General features: G+C 32.6%; 2 protein-coding genes and 1 pseudogene across 2 annotated transcripts; 1 reads left to right on the top strand and 2 right to left on the bottom strand.

Annotated features, from left to right (window-relative positions):
* Positions 1–531: 531 nt before the first annotated feature.
* LOC116004869 (putative late blight resistance protein homolog R1B-14) lies at positions 532–5,505 on the bottom strand. Its single transcript, XM_031245058.1, has 4 exons — positions 5,421–5,505; positions 3,996–4,058; positions 1,078–3,321; positions 532–939 (listed from the first exon to the last, which is right to left on the bottom strand). The coding sequence occupies exon 3, from the start codon at positions 3,265–3,267 to the stop codon at positions 1,093–1,095; it is 2,175 nt and encodes a 724-aa protein (XP_031100918.1). The 5' UTR covers positions 3,268–3,321; positions 3,996–4,058; positions 5,421–5,505; the 3' UTR covers positions 532–939; positions 1,078–1,092.
* A 1,341-nt stretch (positions 5,506–6,846) lies between these two features.
* LOC116005065 lies at positions 6,847–8,362 on the top strand (annotated as a pseudogene).
* Positions 8,363–9,191: 829 nt separating this feature from the next.
* LOC116003715 lies at positions 9,192–20,989 on the bottom strand. The gene is made up of 7 exons (XM_031243626.1): positions 20,473–20,989; positions 16,838–19,069; positions 16,130–16,213; positions 14,081–14,164; positions 12,656–12,718; positions 9,738–11,981; positions 9,192–9,599 (listed from the first exon to the last, which is right to left on the bottom strand). Exons 1-6 carry the CDS (start codon positions 20,944–20,946, stop codon positions 9,753–9,755), a joined length of 5,166 nt encoding a protein of 1,721 aa, XP_031099486.1. The 5' UTR covers positions 20,947–20,989; the 3' UTR covers positions 9,192–9,599; positions 9,738–9,752.
* Between the last annotated feature and the right edge of the window lie 641 nt (positions 20,990–21,630).

Consider the following 21,630-nt stretch of genomic DNA (forward strand, 5'->3'; position numbering starts at 1 on the left):
CTTTGTAATATATGAATTGCATCTATGTTTATGTTTTTTTTTTTAATACCATCTATGTTTATGTTAAATAAATATTATTATTATTATAATGTTGCCTAATATTCATCTCGTGCATTGTACGGGTAAAATACTAGTATAGTTTAAAATAAGAAGAGTTGGAAAATGAAATAAAAATCTTGAAAGAAAGAGTAGATAAATCAAGAAAAATATGGGTGACCCTTGAAGGAGGCAAATTATTATGTGGAGCTGAGTCTACCTTGCAAGGTGGACCTGGATTCAAAATACACAATTTACATACTAAATGTTCATAATTTACATGCACATACAATTACATACTAAATGTTCACAATTCAAATTGTGAACATTTAGTGTGTAAATTGTGAATATTTAATATATAAATTATGTATTTTGGACATGAAACCACATTGTAAGGTGGACTCAGTACATGGTATAACTGTCCCTTGGAAGAGGATGGAGAAAAAGAGTATAAAACAAAATAAAATGAATCTTAATGAGAAGGTAGACCAAATATGAGATGAAAGTCTTCAAATTAAAGAAATTCAAAACATAATAAAAATGCTAGTAAAACGGTAACCTTTTTTACAAATTGCGTCCCCATGCATGATTTTCTTTTCACATTTCCAGAAAGCACCCCTACCGGGACAGTTGAGCTAAAAAGCCATATATCCCAACAAAAACAGCAACTAAGCCTTGATCATTAACAATTCAACTTACCAAATGAAATAATGTAAGTCACAGCCAAGTAATGACAATTGTCTGTAACTCTGGGAGTAATTGGAAATAGAAACAGTCTCACTACGTACAATATGAAATAGCCAACACAGTTCAACATGAATGCTTGACAATCAATAGTTGCAAACTGAACTGCATATCTAAGCATATCATAATAACAGCACTTGACAGTTGAAAACCACACGCCTGTATAAAAATGTAAAACTCTGTTAAAATCACTTGAAGAAATAATGATTACTTAAAGCAAGGGAGTGTTAGCATTAATTTTTTTTTTTCTCCACTTTTTGAAAAAGTAAACATAAGTAATTAGAGGACTTGACTAACCACGCAGGTTTGATATCAATAATGCTCAGGATAGATGCAGAGCTTAAATCCACAGCTCTCTGCATTTCCATTGTCATGTGTTCGCTTTCTCTCTTTTATCATCCTGGCTGAATTTGCAGCCATTTCAGTTGTGCAATATAAATCTAAGAGCTTAAGGCTGTCTACATCAGCAAATTCGGATGGGACTGCTTCGAGGGATGAGCAATGCTTGATGATGAGCGTTTTCAGAACCGGAAAGCAACTCTTGGAAGTCTTCCAAGATTCTAAATCAGCCTTGACAATGCGCAAGAATTGTAGTTGTTTGAAAACAATGTTGTCGTCGAGTTCCCAAGACTTCCCCCTGAATGCATTATCCTTCAGCTTGAGGATTTGCAACTCATCCAGTGCCCCCAATACACACATGTCTTTCCACCCAAACGATGTGTTTGACAAACTCAACTTTCTCAGCCTGTTTGGAAATTTTTTGTGCTGGGGAATGCTCTGCAGTCTGCCAGTTAGGCTGTCATTGGCACTGTTATGCAACTTCAATTTTTGAAGGTGAGAGAGCTTCTGAAGATTGTCAAACAATTCAATTCCTCCATTATTCGCCATAAGCTCACCTAAGTTCCCCCGAATTCCCAACTTTTGAAGATTTGGAATCAACCCAAAAATTTCCCCAGTGCAGCTTGAAGGTGATATGTTAGAAAGTGTCTGTAAGTCCATACTTCCTGAGCCGTTCTTTCTTAATGTACTAGGAGGGGACAGTTGCATAGGAGTGTTGCTGTACAAATGCCTTAGTTTAGGCATGCTCCATGTTTCCACTTCCATTTCAACACTACTTTGTGATGAGTTTAACACAAGAGTCTGCATCTCCCAAAGATTATTGAAAAGCTTAGGTGGGAATTTCGGTTCAGTTGATACTGCAAGTGCAAGGTACTTCAGATAATGAAGGAAACACAGTTCTTTAGGCAATGATTTGAACTTGAGGGATTCAACATCCATTACCCTAAGAAGAGGAAAGGATTTTGCAATGGCTGCCAAGACAGGCTCATTCAAAACCTCCTCTTCTTTGGAGCAAGAAGATATGAAAGAGCGAACATGCCCAGTAGATACCTTGCTTCCCAGTTCCTGGAAGTCCAAAGCAGAGGAATCAGCACTTAGGCGACGGGGAATATACTTGTTTGCCACAAGTTCAACTGTATCCATTTTGTGGAAAACATTCTTTTTGGCAGCTTCAGTTTTACAAAACTCATGCAACGTTTTATGAATGCTGCATTTTTTTATTTGACCGTCTGCACTTCTTTCTGACACAGTTAGCAGTTTCCTATCAATGAGGTCATTTAAATATTCCTCAGCTGTACACTCCAAGTTTAGGCTGTTTTCACCATCCAGTAGCTGAATGAACCCTTCAGCTATCCACAAATGAATAAGTTTTCGAGCAATAATCTCATATCCAATAGGAAAAGCTGCAAGGTATAGGAAACAATTTCTCAACTGGAAATTCATTTTATCATACACCAATTGTATGAGGGGGTTGCACTCTTGGTTCATGTGATCAATAATTGCAAAGGGATCATCTGCAAGATGTTTCCACCTGTCAGAAGTCCTATTTTTACATAGTTCATCTGCTATCACCTCCGCTACACGTGGTATTCCATTGCATTTTGTAGCTATGCGCCTACCAAGAGTTCCTAACGACTCATCACTACATATTTCCTTCCCAAAAACTTTCTTCGCTAGCAACCCCCAAATTTCATCACTTGTCAAAAATTTTAGTTGATGAGGGTTACAAGCGGAATCCGCACAAAAAGCCACTTCATGGTTTCGAGTGGTTACCAAGACTCTACTGCCTCTCATATTGTCGGGAAAAGCATCCTTCAAACTATTCCATTCTTGCATCGTCCGTACACCATCCATTACAATGAAATACTTTTTACCCTCCAAAAGTTCTTTTATTTTATCCACTAATTGAACTTCATCCAGCATCTTGTTATATGCATTTTCTTCATTTGTTAACATCTTCAAAATCTCACAAAATATTTCTTTTGTATCATTTTTTTTCAAAACATCAATCAAAAAGCGAGTAAAGAACTCATATTGGAGCTGATATTCATTCAACAATGTGTTGCTTAATGTGGTTTTACCAAGCCCCATCATTCCCACAATTGAAATGACTTTCAAATTCTTTGACCCTTCAATAATGCGACCCATTATAGTTTCCACCTCAACATCAAGCCCCACAACAAATTCATCCACCGTTGAAGCCTTTAACAATTGTAAAATCGTAAAAATAAGAGCATGAAACAGTGATATAATTGTACAAGTCTACAATAAATTAAGGATAATAATCAAGGTTTTTTCAAATTAGGGTACATTAAAATTTTATTTTTCAAACTAACGTAGTTTTAATCTTATTTTCCAAACTCATGTACTTTTTAATGAGTTATCATTGTCACAATACATATTTTGTCATGTTGTAGTCAACATGCCATGTCATATTCTTTCATAAAATATGATTCTCAAAAAGTATTATTAACAAAAATCAAACCCTGATCATTTGAGTAATAATTTAGAAATTTATCCACTTTACTATAAGTCAATTATTAACTTTAATTTACAATAATTCTATTTAATATTAATTAACATCAATTAGGAAGAAACTTCTTAAATATAGAAACCTTTTCAAAATAATTTTTTAAAACACTAAAATTTTCCTAATAATCATGTAATTTTCCTACTCGAAACTTATTGAAAGATTACATGGTTAATCATTTTAAGATAAAATATTTTTTTTAAAAAAGATATTATTTCATTTTTTGTGACGAATGAAATGCATAACCACTATTCAAGAGTGTGTAACGGATAAACATCGCTCTTATATAAGCACGCAAATCACATAAGAGAGCCGGAGAGATAATTAAAAAAAAAAAAATACTTACTATTTCTTGTGATGAGAGAGAGGTGCTAGGGAGGTCGAATCCACTGCCCGTTTGCTTATGCACCTATTGGAAGAGAAAATATAATATATTTTGATAGAATATAATAATACTAAAGGAGAATATTTTGATAGAATATAATAATACTAAAAGCGCACATTTCAAGTCCTATTCTTCTTCTATCACTTCAATAGTTCAATTTGATCCACACAAGTATTTTTATGACACATCTCAAATATCTAATACTTTTTTTGTGAAAATAGAATATTTCTTTATGGATATATAAATATTATATTTTCACTACAAAGTATGTGGTATTATTTTTTATTTAAAAAGTATTAGTGAAAATGTAATATCAAAAATATTAGTGAAAATATAAATGCATGTTGATTCATAAAATAGTATTACATTTTTACTAAAAGAAATTTAAATATTTAAAATCTATTTCATGTAAGATGGTCCCACAATACCAACCATTAAATCAAAACGGAATTTTATGGTTTACACAATTAACACATTTATTAACTTCAAGTAACATATCACTTACTATCTCAAAGAATATCAACATCAAGACAAATAAATCTTGATAAAATAGATTATTAATGTTATAAAAGTTTAAAAGACAAAAATTTAGAGATCTAACAAATATCGTAAAAGCCAATCTTGTGAAGTTTTAACTGCAATAATATATATATATATATGTATGTATGTATATGTTAATGGTATAGATTGCATTGATAGATTATACTTATATTTACTTTTCAAATTTTACATTTATTTAAACCATATATTTTTGCTATCTTTTTTTAAATTCATTGGAAAATTTTTATTCGTGCGTTGTGCGTATTTATAACTTGTATATAATATGTTTTCATCAAATAAAAGTCATATCTATATATTATATAATGTATTAATGTTATTTGGTTCAAATATTAGAACCTGTATACATACAGTGATTTTGCTCTTTAAAATGTAGTTGAAATAACAATTGATTTTTTTTTTTGAAGATATGAAATAACAATTGATATTTTGTCTTTATAATAGGTTACTTTTATATGACTAACACTTTATGAAATCTTAGCACTCAGTAAGACTAATTATGATACATTTTTTTTAAATCTCCCCACAAATTTTCTAAACTATTTAACTAGACCCACACCAAAGAAATTAATCATATATGTGTGCGGGAAGACCTTAAGAGTGACACTTTTTACTTTATGAATTTTAAGATAATTGTAATGTTGATATTAAACCAAAGACCAATGAAAATTTAGCACATCATAATTAAAAAGAATTCTGAATTGGCATGGTCTTTACTTCCTTTGTATTGGTTTCTAAATAAGTCTTGATTTAAAAATTTTTATAAATAATATTGTTCTAGAAGATCCTATATATCAAAATAGTAAATTGGAGAAGAAAGACAATTACTGTTGCTTGTGATGGAAGAGCGGTTATGAAGAGTTCGAATCCACTGGTTTTGACATTTTCCTTGCCATGACTTTGTTGATCAACCTGTTGGAAGAGAAAGATAAAATATTTTAACAAATAATATTGAAAGAGCAGAATTCAAGTCAATTTTTTCTATTGCTACAATTAAATCAAAGGGGATTTTCATAGTTTACCTAACTACTAACTACTAATTAATGATTGACAATAATTGCAACTCATGATTTTGGGACTAAATTTACCCATAGTCTATAACTTAAAAAACAAAAAGTGCAATTATCTTATTTTATTTTTTAAATTACCGGTGGGAATGGTGGGGTGGATTGAGGTTTTCTTGGTCGGTTCCACCATAAGGTGGGCTTTGGCGAGTCACACCCTGCTAGCCTACATTGACAACTCTACTCCAATAGTAAACTTCAAAAGACCCCAAAACATACATAACACCCACAAGATATAACTCTTCCAAAAAATATGTATCCTTTGAAACTAAGTTTTCGTTTGGAAACTCAAAAAATGACTTTCAAAAGTTCTTTTTATTTTTTATTTAAAAAAAAAAAATTCTAGTGTTTGGCTATCAAAAGAAACATGAAGTCAACAAAAAATGTCTTACTAAATTTTTACTCAAAAGACAATTTTTCAAATCCCCTTCTGACTTAGTTCTTTCTTACTTTCTCTTTCTGTGTGGTGTCAAATGAGTAGGTTGACCTGTCATTTGTCTAATCATTTAATTGAGCTGAGCTAACTCGGTTAAAATATGAGTTAGGTTGGTCAAGCTTAACAATAAAAATCTTAATTTGACTAGGCCGAGCCAATAGCCCAAAATAATTTTTTATTCATTTTCTTAGGTGAAATTAAAGTTATTACATTTATCATTGATTAAAATATGAGTTAGGTACTTAGGTTGGGCCAAANTAAACTCCAGAATTTTAAAAATCAACATGGTCAAGATATCTTTGAAGGAAATTATCTTTTAGGAAAAAATAACAAACCTATCACCCGGTTATTATTATTATTATAAAATAATAAACACATCACCCATTCAAAAGTAAATCACATCGATTTCAAAAGATAAAATAGTCAATATACCCATTTTTCCCAACAAGCTAATACAAAAAGCTACATTCATTAGCTTTTCAATTTCAGTTTATTGGCCCAATAAACCATTTACCAAACACTTCAAAATAGCTCATTGGTTGGTCAAACAGCTAAACTTGATCAAATAAGTTAAAATTTAAAATTTGGTTTATAAGCCAATAACCCAACACCCCCATTATTTATTTAGTTGACGTTGACGTTGACGTTGACTTAGAAATAATATTATATTATACGGTCCTTGGCCCTTCTCCCTCCTCAGACTCAGACATGGTGGAACCCGTGACTATCATTTCGGGCATTGTGGCATTCTGGTGTAAGTATTTTAGAAAAGCAAGGGAACGGAAGGAAACTAAATGCAGAAGCTGCGAAAACACTTGCAGAAATTAGGTTAATCCCCATCCTTTAATTTGTTGTCATTAATTCAGAAATTGGAGATAGATCAGATCTGCGATTTTCTTTATGCAATGCACACATTAATATAATGTTTCCAATAATATACACTAACCTCTTTGTGTAAACGCGGGAAACAAAAGTTCCATGATGGGCAAATCATTTCCAGTGTTAAACGGGAGTAACTATGAGATATGGAGAAAAATGATGAAGGCTTTGCTTATATCCCAAAATCTCTGGGACGTGGTGGAAGAAGGGTACAAAGAGAAAGGACGCAAGGCTAAAAAAGATCGGGTGTTGGACTCCATGGCTTTGCTCATTATCCTGCAAGCAGTTGACCAATCAGTTCTTCGCTGCACTGTTCGTGCAAACACCTCAAAAGAAGCTTGGAATGCAATACAAGACAAATATCAAGGTATAGTATTCCACGCCAATTAAATTTAATATCAACTTTATTTCACTTTTGGTTTCTTGGTTAAAGGATATTTTTACTATTTATTATATATACTCTACTTGAATTTGATTTGTACGTTATGTGATTCTGTGTTTAAAGATGGATACTTTGCCTTGCCTTGCCTAGTCTACAAATCATTTGGGATTACTCTATAACTCTTCCAAAAATGAAAAAAAAAAAAAAAAAATTCTGACTTTGCTTTGATCAGTGAAAACTGGTCCAAGCATGACTGGTGCTGCAGTTGGGAGAATTGCTCAGGGAACGAAGATTTTGACAGAAGGTGGCTATGAGAAAGTCTTCAGGCAAACATTTGAGACTGTTCCTGAGGAGAAACTGTTGAAGGCCTACGCGTGCTACTTATCCACTTCTGCTGGCCCCGTAATGGGACTTCTTTACTTGTCTTCTGCAAAAATAGCGTTCTGTAGCGACATTCCTGTCTTATAAAGTTGGCGAGCAAACACAACGGAGTTATTACAAGGTTTGTGCAAATATCATCTGTCTCGCCAATTTATCTAGCCATCTAGACGTAGTTGTTACGTAGTTGAACCACATATAACAATTGCGTTCTTATTTGTTAGGTGGTCCTTCCAATCCATCAGCTGAAAGCGGTTAATCCATCAGCGAGCAAAGTAAATCCAGCCGAGAAGTTCATCCAAATTATCTCTGTCGACAATTACGAGTTTTGGTTCATGGGATTCGCAAACTATGATAATGCTGTCAAGAGTTTGCAAGGCGTTTTGAGGGGAGATTCATAGACAGATCACCCATTGCATTTCCTGGCAGCAGATGAGTGTGCTGTTAGTATTCTTATACATCATGTGCTACTACTGCATTTGAGTTTGGGCATTTCCATATATAATTTATTTAATTTACAAGTTAAGGATTGTTGTTGTAGTGTATAAGTGGTTTCAGACCATCTGACTTTGCAATATATGAATGTTGACGAGGCCAACACTTTTCTAATGTTGGACTATTACTTTTTGAAGAAACATGTTTTCCTACGCGGACAACTGTGTGGCTCTATCTAGAGTTATCAACCCTAAGGGTCTTTTTTTTTTTTTTTTTTTTCTTCTTGAACGACAAATGTTATCCACAACGAAATTTTTAACAATTTGTAAAGCTTGTTAAATTAATATTAACTCTTTCATATGGGAAGTCATGAGATCAAGCCTCACTTGAGGCGAATTGACTTCAATAGGTTGAGAAAATATAGATGAACAGATATTACAATGTAATAGGGTAAGTCGTATTAAAAAAAAATAATATTAACTACATTTAAAATTCTTTGTAATATATGAATTGCATCTATGTTTATGTTTTTTTTTTTAATACCATCTATGTTTATGTTAAATAAATATTATTATTATTATAATGTTGCCTAATATTCATCTCGTGCATTGTACGGGTAAAATACTAGTATAGTTTAAAATAAGAAGAGTTGGAAAATGAAATAAAAATCTTGAAAGAAAGAGTAGATAAATCAAGAAAAATATGGGTGACCCTTGAAGGAGGCAAATTATTATGTGGAGCTGAGTCTACCTTGCAAGGTGGACCTGGATTCAAAATACACAATTTACATACTAAATGTTCATAATTTACATGCACATACAATTACATACTAAATGTTCACAATTCAAATTGTGAACATTTAGTGTGTAAATTGTGAATATTTAATATATAAATTATGTATTTTGGACATGAAACCACATTGTAAGGTGGACTCAGTACATGGTATAACTGTCCCTTGGAAGAGGATGGAGAAAAAGAGTATAAAACAAAATAAAATGAATCTTAATGAGAAGGTAGACCAAATATGAGATGAAAGTCTTCAAATTAAAGAAATTCAAAACATAATAAAAATGCTAGTAAAACGGTAACCTTTTTTACAAATTGCGTCCCCATGCATGATTTTCTTTTCACATTTCCAGAAAGCACCCCTACCGGGACAGTTGAGCTAAAAAGCCATATATCCCAACAAAAACAGCAACTAAGCCTTGATCATTAACAATTCAACTTACCAAATGAAATAATGTAAGTCACAGCCAAGTAATGACAATTGTCTGTAACTCTGGGAGTAATTGGAAATAGAAACAGTCTCACTACGTACAATATGAAATAGCCAACACAGTTCAACATGAATGCTTGACAATCAATAGTTGCAAACTGAACTGCATATCTAAGCATATCATAATAACAGCACTTGACAGTTGAAAACCACACGCCTGTATAAAAATGTAAAACTCTGTTAAAATCACTTGAAGAAATAATGATTACTTAAAGCAAGGGAGTGTTAGCATTAATTTTTTTTTTTCTCCACTTTTTGAAAAAGTAAACATAAGTAATTAGAGGACTTGACTAACCACGCAGGTTTGATATCAATAATGCTCAGGATAGATGCAGAGCTTAAATCCACAGCTCTCTGCATTTCCATTGTCATGTGTTCGCTTTCTCTCTTTTATCATCCTGGCTGAATTTGCAGCCATTTCAGTTGTGCAATATAAATCTAAGAGCTTAAGGCTGTCTACATCAGCAAATTCGGATGGGACTGCTTCGAGGGATGAGCAATGCTTGATGATGAGCGTTTTCAGAACCGGAAAGCAACTCTTGGAAGTCTTCCAAGATTCTAAATCAGCCTTGACAATGCGCAAGAATTGTAGTTGTTTGAAAACAATGTTGTCGTCGAGTTCCCAAGACTTCCCCCTGAATGCATTATCCTTCAGCTTGAGGATTTGCAACTCATCCAGTGCCCCCAATACACACATGTCTTTCCACCCAAACGATGTGTTTGACAAACTCAACTTTCTCAGCCTGTTTGGAAATTTTTTGTGCTGGGGAATGCTCTGCAGTCTGCCAGTTAGGCTGTCATTGGCACTGTTATGCAACTTCAATTTTTGAAGGTGAGAGAGCTTCTGAAGATTGTCAAACAATTCAATTCCTCCATTATTCGCCATAAGCTCACCTAAGTTCCCCCGAATTCCCAACTTTTGAAGATTTGGAATCAACCCAAAAATTTCCCCAGTGCAGCTTGAAGGTGATATGTTAGAAAGTGTCTGTAAGTCCATACTTCCTGAGCCGTTCTTTCTTAATGTACTAGGAGGGGACAGTTGCATAGGAGTGTTGCTGTACAAATGCCTTAGTTTAGGCATGCTCCATGTTTCCACTTCCATTTCAACACTACTTTGTGATGAGTTTAACACAAGAGTCTGCATCTCCCAAAGATTATTGAAAAGCTTAGGTGGGAATTTCGGTTCAGTTGATACTGCAAGTGCAAGGTACTTCAGATAATGAAGGAAACACAGTTCTTTAGGCAATGATTTGAACTTGAGGGATTCAACATCCATTACCCTAAGAAGAGGAAAGGATTTTGCAATGGCTGCCAAGACAGGCTCATTCAAAACCTCCTCTTCTTTGGAGCAAGAAGATATGAAAGAGCGAACATGCCCAGTAGATACCTTGCTTCCCAGTTCCTGGAAGTCCAAAGCAGAGGAATCAGCACTTAGGCGACGGGGAATATACTTGTTTGCCACAAGTTCAACTGTATCCATTTTGTGGAAAACATTCTTTTTGGCAGCTTCAGTTTTACAAAACTCATGCAACGTTTTATGAATGCTGCATTTTTTTATTTGACCGTCTGCACTTCTTTCTGACACAGTTAGCAGTTTCCTATCAATGAGGTCATTTAAATATTCCTCAGCTGTACACTCCAAGTTTAGGCTGTTTTCACCATCCAGTAGCTGAATGAACCCTTCAGCTATCCACAAATGAATAAGTTTTCGAGCAATAATCTCATATCCAATAGGAAAAGCTGCAAGGTATAGGAAACAATTTCTCAACTGGAAATTCATTTTATCATACACCAATTGTATGAGGGGGTTGCACTCTTGGTTCATGTGATCAATAATTGCAAAGGGATCATCTGCAAGATGTTTCCACCTGTCAGAAGTCCTATTTTTACATAGTTCATCTGCTATCACCTCCGCTACACGTGGTATTCCATTGCATTTTGTAGCTATGCGCCTACCAAGAGTTCCTAACGACTCATCACTACATATTTCCTTCCCAAAAACTTTCTTCGCTAGCAACCCCCAAATTTCATCACTTGTCAAAAATTTTAGTTGATGAGGGTTACAAGCGGAATCCGCACAAAAAGCCACTTCATGGTTTCGAGTGGTTACCAAGACTCTACTGCCTCTCATATTGTCGGGAAAAGCATCCTTCAAACTATTCCATTCTTGCATCGTCCGTACACCATCCATTACAATGAAATACTTTTTACCCTCCAAAAGTTCTTTTATTTTATCCACTAATTGAACTTCATCCAGCATCTTGTTATATGCATTTTCTTCATTTGTTAACATCTTCAAAATCTCACAAAATATTTCTTTTGTATCATTTTTTTTCAAAACATCAATCAAAAAGCGAGTAAAGAACTCATATTGGAGCTGATATTCATTCAACAATGTGTTGCTTAATGTGGTTTTACCAAGCCCCATCATTCCCACAATTGAAATGACTTTCAAATTCTTTGACCCTTCAATAATGCGACCCATTATAGTTTCCACCTCAACATCAAGCCCCACAACAAATTCATCCACCGTTGAAGCCTTTAACAATTGTAAAATCGTAAAAATAAGAGCATGAAACAGTGATATAATTGTACAAGTCTACAATAAATTAAGGATAATAATCAAGGTTTTTTCAAATTAGGGTACATTAAAATTTTATTTTTCAAACTAACGTAGTTTTAATCTTATTTTCCAAACTCATGTACTTTTTAATGAGTTATCATTGTCACAATACATATTTTGTCATGTTGTAGTCAACATGCCATGTCATATTCTTTCATAAAATATGATTCTCAAAAAGTATTATTAACAAAAATCAAACCCTGATCATTTGAGTAATAATTTAGAAATTTATCCACTTTACTATAAGTCAATTATTAACTTTAATTTACAATAATTCTATTTAATATTAATTAACATCAATTAGGAAGAAACTTCTTAAATATAGAAACCTTTTCAAAATAATTTTTTAAAACACTAAAATTTTCCTAATAATCATGTAATTTTCCTACTCGAAACTTATTGAAAGATTACATGGTTAATCATTTTAAGATAAAATATTTTTTTTAAAAAAGATATTATTTCATTTTTTGTGACGAATGAAATGCATAACCACTATTCAAGAGTGTGTAACGGATAAACATCGCTCTTATATAAGCACGCAAATCACATAAGAGAGCCGGAGAGATAATTAAAAAAAAAAAAATACTTACTATTTCTTGTGATGAGAGAGAGGTGCTAGGGAGGTCGAATCCACTGCCCGTTTGCTTATGCACCTATTGGAAGAGAAAATATAATATATTTTGATAGAATATAATAATACTAAAGGAGAATATTTTGATAGAATATAATAATACTAAAAGCGCACATTTCAAGTCCTATTCTTCTTCTATCACTTCAATAGTTCAATTTGATCCACACAAGTATTTTTATGACACATCTCAAATATCTAATACTTTTTTTGTGAAAATAGAATATTTCTTTATGGATATATAAATATTATATTTTCACTACAAAGTATGTGGTATTATTTTTTATTTAAAAAGTATTAGTGAAAATGTAATATCAAAAATATTAGTGAAAATATAAATGCATGTTGATTCATAAAATAGTATTACATTTTTACTAAAAGAAATTTAAATATTTAAAATCTATTTCATGTAAGATGGTCCCACAATACCAACCATTAAATCAAAACGGAATTTTATGGTTTACACAATTAACACATTTATTAACTTCAAGTAACATATCACTTACTATCTCAAAGAATATCAACATCAAGACAAATAAATCTTGATAAAATAGATTATTAATGTTATAAAAGTTTAAAAGACAAAAATTTAGAGATCTAACAAATATCGTAAAAGCCAATCTTGTGAAGTTTTAACTGCAATAATATATATATATATATGTATGTATGTATATGTTAATGGTATAGATTGCATTGATAGATTATACTTATATTTACTTTTCAAATTTTACATTTATTTAAACCATATATTTTTGCTATCTTTTTTTAAATTCATTGGAAAATTTTTATTCGTGCGTTGTGCGTATTTATAACTTGTATATAATATGTTTTCATCAAATAAAAGTCATATCTATATATTATATAATGTATTAATGTTATTTGGTTCAAATATTAGAACCTGTATACATACAGTGATTTTGCTCTTTAAAATGTAGTTGAAATAACAATTGATTTTTTTTTTTGAAGATATGAAATAACAATTGATATTTTGTCTTTATAATAGGTTACTTTTATATGACTAACACTTTATGAAATCTTAGCACTCAGTAAGACTAATTATGATACATTTTTTTTAAATCTCCCCACAAATTTTCTAAACTATTTAACTAGACCCACACCAAAGAAATTAATCATATATGTGTGCGGGAAGACCTTAAGAGTGACACTTTTTACTTTATGAATTTTAAGATAATTGTAATGTTGATATTAAACCAAAGACCAATGAAAATTTAGCACATCATAATTAAAAAGAATTCTGAATTGGCATGGTCTTTACTTCCTTTGTATTGGTTTCTAAATAAGTCTTGATTTAAAAATTTTTATAAATAATATTGTTCTAGAAGATCCTATATATCAAAATAGTAAATTGGAGAAGAAAGACAATTACTGTTGCTTGTGATGGAAGAGCGGTTATGAAGAGTTCGAATCCACTGGTTTTGACATTTTCCTTGCCATGACTTTGTTGATCAACCTGTTGGAAGAGAAAGATAAAATATTTTAACAAATAATATTGAAAGAGCAGAATTCAAGTCAATTTTTTCTATTGCTACAATTAAATCAAAGGGGATTTTCATAGTTTACCTAACTACTAACTACTAATTAATGATTGACAATAATTGCAACTCATGATTTTGGGACTAAATTTACCCATAGTCTATAACTTAAAAAACAAAAAGTGCAATTATCTTATTTTATTTTTTAAATTACCGGTGGGAATGGTGGGGTGGATTGAGGTTTTCTTGGTCGGTTCCACCATAAGGTGGGCTTTGGCGAGTCACACCCTGCTAGCCTACATTGACAACTCTACTCCAATAGTAAACTTCAAAAGACCCCAAAACATACATAACACCCACAAGATATAACTCTTCCAAAAAATATGTATCCTTTGAAACTAAGTTTTCGTTTGGAAACTCAAAAAATGACTTTCAAAAGTTCTTTTTATTTTTTATTTAAAAAAAAAAAATTCTAGTGTTTGGCTATCAAAAGAAACATGAAGTCAACAAAAAATGTCTTACTAAATTTTTACTCAAAAGACAATTTTTCAAATCCCCTTCTGACTTAGTTCTTTCTTACTTTCTCTTTCTGTGTGGTGTCAAATGAGTAGGTTGACCTGTCATTTGTCTAATCATTTAATTGAGCTGAGCTAACTCGGTTAAAATATGAGTTAGGTTGGTCAAGCTTAACAATAAAAATCTTAATTTGACTAGGCCGAGCCAATAGCCCAAAATAATTTTTTATTCATTTTCTTAGGTGAAATTAAAGTTATTACATTTATCATTGATTAAAATATGAGTTAGGTACTTAGGTTGGGCCAAATCAAATAATAAAAATCTTAGACCAACACCTTTTTTTTTTTTTTTTTTTTTTTTTTAGTTTAAAGCTATTATACTCCCTCAGTCCCTTTGCCCCATTTTACTTGTCCGGTTTACTATTCCTTAGTTAAACCAACTCATTCTTCTTTTCTTATTTTCTTTAGTATTTTTAAATTATTTATAAAAATTTTTGTGTGTTTATAGTATTTTTAATGTAGTTTCTAAATATATAAATTTTATATAATAATATTAATCTTAATTATGAAAAATTGAATAAAAAATAAGTTCAGTCAAGTCATGTTAACAGAACCATACTCATAAAATGGGTTGAATGGAGTAACATTTATTATTGTCTATATAAATATATGTGGCAAATTATTCTATGGGCCAGAGTCCATCTTACAAGGTGGACCCGAGTCCAAAATACATAATTTATATACTGAATGTACTCAATTTATATACTGAATGTTTACAATTTACATACTAAATGATCACAATTTAAATTAGTATGTAAGTTGTGAATAATCAGTATATAACTTGTGATGGATCCGCCTTGCAAAGGCCGACCCGAGTCCATGGTATAACTATTAGCAGTAAGCCCTTACAAAAAAAAAAAAATTGTTTGGCCAATCCATAGCCCAAAGAATTTTGTATCATTTTTTTAAAATAACCAAAAATAAAAAAAATATAATTTTTAAAAAAATTTCAACCAAATTGAAAACGACTATTTGGTGGCCTTCAGCTAAACACTTAAAAATGAAAATATTTTTCAAAAACTTACCTATTTTTCAAAAAACATTTTTTGAATTTCCAAACCACTCTAAAATTAAAAGATTATGCTAACTCTCTTCTAAAAATAAACTGTAGCCCACATTCCAAAACAATAAATCTTAAAACTTAAAATACCATCCACACCAAAAATTATTTAAATTCATGATATGATTATCTGAAATGTTATGTATACCATTACTAGGCATACAGCATACTTAATCATTAATATTAAAACCAACTATTTACTATGTACTGATTGCAAAATTTTTTAGAAGTAATAGCAAATTAAATTATCTTTAATGGTATTCTAGAATATCCTATCAAAATAATAAAGGGGGAAGAAAGAGAATTACTGTTGGTTGTGACAGAAAAGAGGTTACAAAGAAGTCGAATCCACTCAGTTCGACATTTTCCGGACCATGCCTTTGCTGATGTACCTGTTGGAAGCGAAAATTTGTATATTTTGATATTTGAAAGAGCAGAATTCAAGTCAAAAGATCAATTTCTTTTATTATTATTTGAGCAGGATTACAAATTTATGAAATCTTAGCACGCATACAACATCAGATCAGTTTAAAAAGGCATTTAAAAAAGTTTACTATTGTTCTTTACTTTCTTTATAATGGTTTCCATAAAGTCTTGTTTTAAAAAATCTATAAAAAAAAAAAATGAAAAGAGTCAAATAAGCTCTTAACCTTTACCAGTTACCTAAAAAGTTAATTAACTCTTTAAATTTTTAAACAGTGTAATTACACCATTTAGCATGTTATATTAGGCAATAGAGTCTAAAAATTAGTAAATAATCTGCTATTACAACTGGTAAATTAAAAAACTGTAAATAATAGCAGATCAATTATCAATTTTTGAACTTTATTGTCTCACTATAATATGTTAAAATGCGTAATTACACTTTTTAAAAATTTAAGAAACTAATTGACTTTGTTAAAATTTAGGGGCTTATTTTGATTTTTTTTTTTTCAAGCAATAATATCTAAGTAACTTTAATGGTGTTCTAGAAGATGGTATTATCTCAAAAATAAAGGGGGAAGAAAGACAATTACCGTTGCTTGCGACAGAAAAGAGGTTATGAAGAACTCGAATCCCCGGTTATGCCTTTTGTGATGTACCTCTTTTGCAGATTTAGTTGCCTTTTCACTCACATGATACAACTCCATCACTTTAAGGCTGTTTACCTCAGCAAAAGCGTTTGGGATTCTTTCTAGGTAGAGACAGTTTCTGATGACTAGAGTCTCTAAAACTGGAAAGCTATGCTCTGAAGCTATCCAAGTTTCCAGGTTGGTCTTCACAATACGCAAATAACGAAGCTGTTTGAAAACAACATTGCTCTTTAAATCCCAAATCTCCCCCTTGAAAGCACTTTCATCCAACTTGAGCATCTCAAGCTTCTCCAGCGATCCCAATATACTCATGTCATCCCAGTGAAAGAATGTGTTGGATAAGGTCAATGATCTAAGCCTGCCTGGAAACTTCTCCCGCTTTGGGACCTTTAGCTCTTTGTCACACACGCCATAGAGCTTCAAGTTTTCAAGGCAATCTAGCATTTGAAGATTGTTGAACAAACAAGTTCCTTCCTTTGTTTCAAGAAGCTCTTCTAAATTCCCACGAATGCCCAATTTTTGGAGCTTGGGAGTCTTGCTCATGATCTCTTCCCTACAACATGCTGGTGATATGGTAGAAAGCGTGCGGATGTTGTTTGTACTTCCGATTTTTTCAAGAAGAGGTGGTAATTGAGCAGACGTGTTGGTGTGCACATGCCTTAGCTTTTCCATGTTCCATATGCCTCCAGCGATTTTTAGTGCATGTTGTTTGGTTCTGAATACAATAGTCTCCAACTCACGGAGCTTTCTGAATTGCCTGGGGAGGAGATCAAGGTCAGCTGTGATAGCAAGATATCTGAGAAGATGTAAGTCATATATCTCATCAGGTATTGACTCAAACTTGAGGGATTCAATATCTAACACCCTAAGAAGTGGAAAGGTGATTGGGATCACTGTCAACAACTGCTGTGTCAACTGAATCTCACCCTTCTGTAATGGAGACAACAACAAAGTATGGACATGCTGAGCAGATGGACATGTTCCCCTCTTTTTGTTGCAGCAACTGATGAATGAATAAGATGGATTACTTTCTGCATCTAATACTTTGGCAATGGAGGAGTAGAAACAAAGACGGCGAGATGAAGTAGCATTTGCATCTAATCTTTGTCCCTCATCCATTACGCGGAATAGATTTTTCCTTGCAGCCTCGCTTTTGCAGAACTCGTGCAGTGAGTCATAGATGCGGCATGTTTTGATTTGACCATTCACTTTCCTGCTCATCACCTTCACAAGATTCATATCCACAAAATCATTCAAATATTTATGAGCTTCAATTTCCATGTCTAAATGGTATCCCCACTCATCTATTGTTGGAATTAATTCTTCCGCAATCCACAAACGAATCAGCTTCCAAACAGCAATCTCATATCCCATGGGAAATGATGCAAAATACAGGAAGCAATTTTTTAAGTTCTCATGAGGCAGTTGTTCATAACTCAATAGTACTAGCTCATGGTAGCTTTGGCCTTCCCGATTAATTTCTAGAAAGGGATTTTCAGCTACTCGTTCCCATTCGGTAACAGTTCTATTCTTACACAGGATGCCGGCTATCACTCTTAGAGCAAGTGGTAATCCCCTGCAGTTTTTTGCTATCTTTCTCCCATGTTCTTCAAATAACTTGTCGCATTTCTTTCCACCAAAAACATTCTTTTTCAGTAGTGACCAACTTTCATCATTATCTAGCTTCTTTAAAGTATGAGGTTCCCATTTAGAATCAATCACACTACCACGTCGGGTGGTCACCAAGACTCTACTTCCATTCAGGTTTTCAGGAAATGCAACTTTTAAAGAATTCCAATCTTTTTCTTCCCATACATCATCTAATACAATGAAGTACTTTTGTTTCTTTAAAAGACTCAATATTTCTTCTGCCAAAAGATCATCATGTACCGAGCTATAGTCTTCCGTAGACTTTTTAATTCGATGTATGATGTCAATGAATTTTTGTTTTCTATTAAAGCCTCGTGAAACATGAAGCCAAATGCAAGGGGCAAACTTATTGGCAATATCCGGGTCTTCAAAAATCTTTGTGGCAAATGTAGTTTTTCCAGTCCCAGCCATCCCAACAATTGGGATGATCATAAAATTATTGGATGCTGTAATGAGACGATCTTTTATAGTTTTCATATCTTCTTTAAAGCCAAATACCTCATCTTTCTCCACTATTGGCCGAGCCTAAACAATTAAAGAAGAAAATTTATGAAAAATCAATATTAATGTTGGCCACACTGTTGTAAAAACCCTCACCTAGGTGCTAGGCGTCCCTAGACGGAGGCGAATTGCTCCCTAGGCGTCCGCCTAGCGCCTAACTTGGCCAACTAGGCCGAGTTAACTCGCCCAACTCGGCAGAGTTAGCTGAGTTAACTCGGACAAGTGTAAACATTTAATATTGGAATTGTGAACTTTTATAATATAAATTATGTTTCTAACTTTTTAGAATTGAATACGATATAGAGTTACCACTATAAATTTTGAAAAGATAAATCGTAAACATTTAATATGTAAATTGTGTATCTTTGTACTCGGATCTACAGAATAATTTGCACACCTTAACTCACAGCACTCAACTTTTTTCAGGAAAATGGTCAAATAAGCCCTCAATCTTTACCAAAAGTGCAATTACGATCTAGAACATTCAAAAAGGTCAATTAAACACACGAACTTATCATTTTGATGGATTTAAACCCATATGACCAGGGTCATAATTTTTCCAAGCAAGTTTCCGGCGGAAAAATTATGACCGGTTGTTTAAGTGGAACAACCGGTCATATGAATTTAAATGCATCAAAATTTGACCTTTTGAATGTTCAAGAGCTTAATTGCACTTTTGGATAAAATTTGAGAGCATATTTGACCTTTTCCCTTTTTTCTTCCCTTTGACCAAAGCAGGTGTTCTCAACTTCTCACCCTACGGAAGAAATATCAAATAGGCATAGGGATTTATAGGCCTTCATGATTCATAATTTAATGTCCATTTATTAACGGATTTTTTTTTTGAAAAATAAAAACTGGATAAAGTTAACATTTACTCGTTCTTTTGGAAAATCAAAATAAATAATGGAGAATTAAAAAAAAAAAAAAACTAAAAATAGATAATAATTGATGTAAACGAAGCACTAGCCTTTGCCGATCAACGTCAAAACCCATTCCAGACACGTTCTGTCTGGCCACGCCCAAAATCCTCTTTAGCCCACATTCAACAATTTTTTCCCAGAACAGAGAGTAATCCATCTTAAAACTCTAAGCCCTAAACCCTATTATAATTTTTTATACCCTGTTAAACATATATAATATATAAAACATACCATCCAACTATTAACTTATATGCTTTTAGTTGAGATGGAGCACATTTGATAGCAGTCACCCCTGTACCAAAGCTTCACCCGACAAAAAGAGACAGATCCAACTATCAGCTTTCAATTTTACCCAAAATTCATTACAAATTACATGTTTAAAAGCATGCTATTAGCAACTTACTCATCAATCCGGATATTGATCTAAACAAATATATCGTGTATTTTAATTTCTGAATTTTTTTTAAAAAAAAATCATAACTTGGGAATAGTTTGTTGTGGTACCTGGGAGGAATGTGACGACTCAGTGTTTTGATCACTGTTTGGATAATTGGTGAGGGATAGGAGGTCTTTCTCGTGGTCTTGTCGGATCGCATTCATCTTTGTCTTAAGAGACTGGATCTCACGAGCACAGACATTGACCTTTCCACAATGTTGAACTTTATCCAAATATTTTGTGAAGGTCTTTTCTTCGTGGTTTTTCTTCTCAGATATGTACTTGGCAACCGCATCCTGGGCTTCATTCACCACAGTCCGGAACTTCTTCACTATTACTTTCATAACTTGGAGGTCTTTGGCCCTATGGATCTTGGAAGCATCCAAGAGCCTGGCGTTAAACGTTTCGATTTCGGAGGTGAGATCAACTATATCCGAATCTATACCAACAATCAGCTTGATATTTTTAGCTACAATTTGGACCAGCTCGTTTACTGCCTTGGTTGCCACCTCCTCCACCACTTTGTCCAACACTATCGTCATTGTTCTCTCTCTCTCTCTCTGGAGAAATGGGAAATGATGGTGATATTTGAGGAGATGAGGGGTGCGAATTCCTCGAGATATACAGAATATTATAATATAAAGTTATACAGCATGTATTCTCAAATATAATTCTACTATCTCATTTTTACTCCATGATATAACAAACAAGAATTAGATATTTTCATCATGTGGGTAAGTGTCTATATCAATAATTTGTTAGAGGTAATAGAAGTTGGAATAAAAAATGGAAGTCCATGTAATATAGCAAAAACTTGAGACTATCTCAAGGATTCTTGTCACTGAGATAAGTCGGGTCAATATGAAATGTAATTCTTATACTAGCAAATATAATATTAAATCAATAATAAAATATTTATTACTTATATGGAAAAGGTAATACTTTTACATTTTTCATCAAAAGTGTATATTTTCCTTTATAAGTGCAACATTACTTATAAGTAAAAATATACTCATAACACTTTTGATGAAGAAAGTAATATTTGTATATCAAAAGATAAAATATTACATTTGTCTTTTAAAGTATTACGTTTCTTTTATAAGTAACAAATATATTTTAATCATTTAATATTACATTTTGTTAGTATAAGTATTACATTTATATATTGACTCGACTCTATCAATTCCATGAATAAAGATTCGTGAAACAAACGTAGAGTCTTACTT

The sequence above is a fragment of the Ipomoea triloba genome, chromosome 14 (assembly GCF_003576645.1).
Source record: "Ipomoea triloba cultivar NCNSP0323 chromosome 14, ASM357664v1".
In the NCBI taxonomy this organism is placed as follows: Eukaryota; Viridiplantae; Streptophyta; class Magnoliopsida; order Solanales; family Convolvulaceae; genus Ipomoea; species Ipomoea triloba.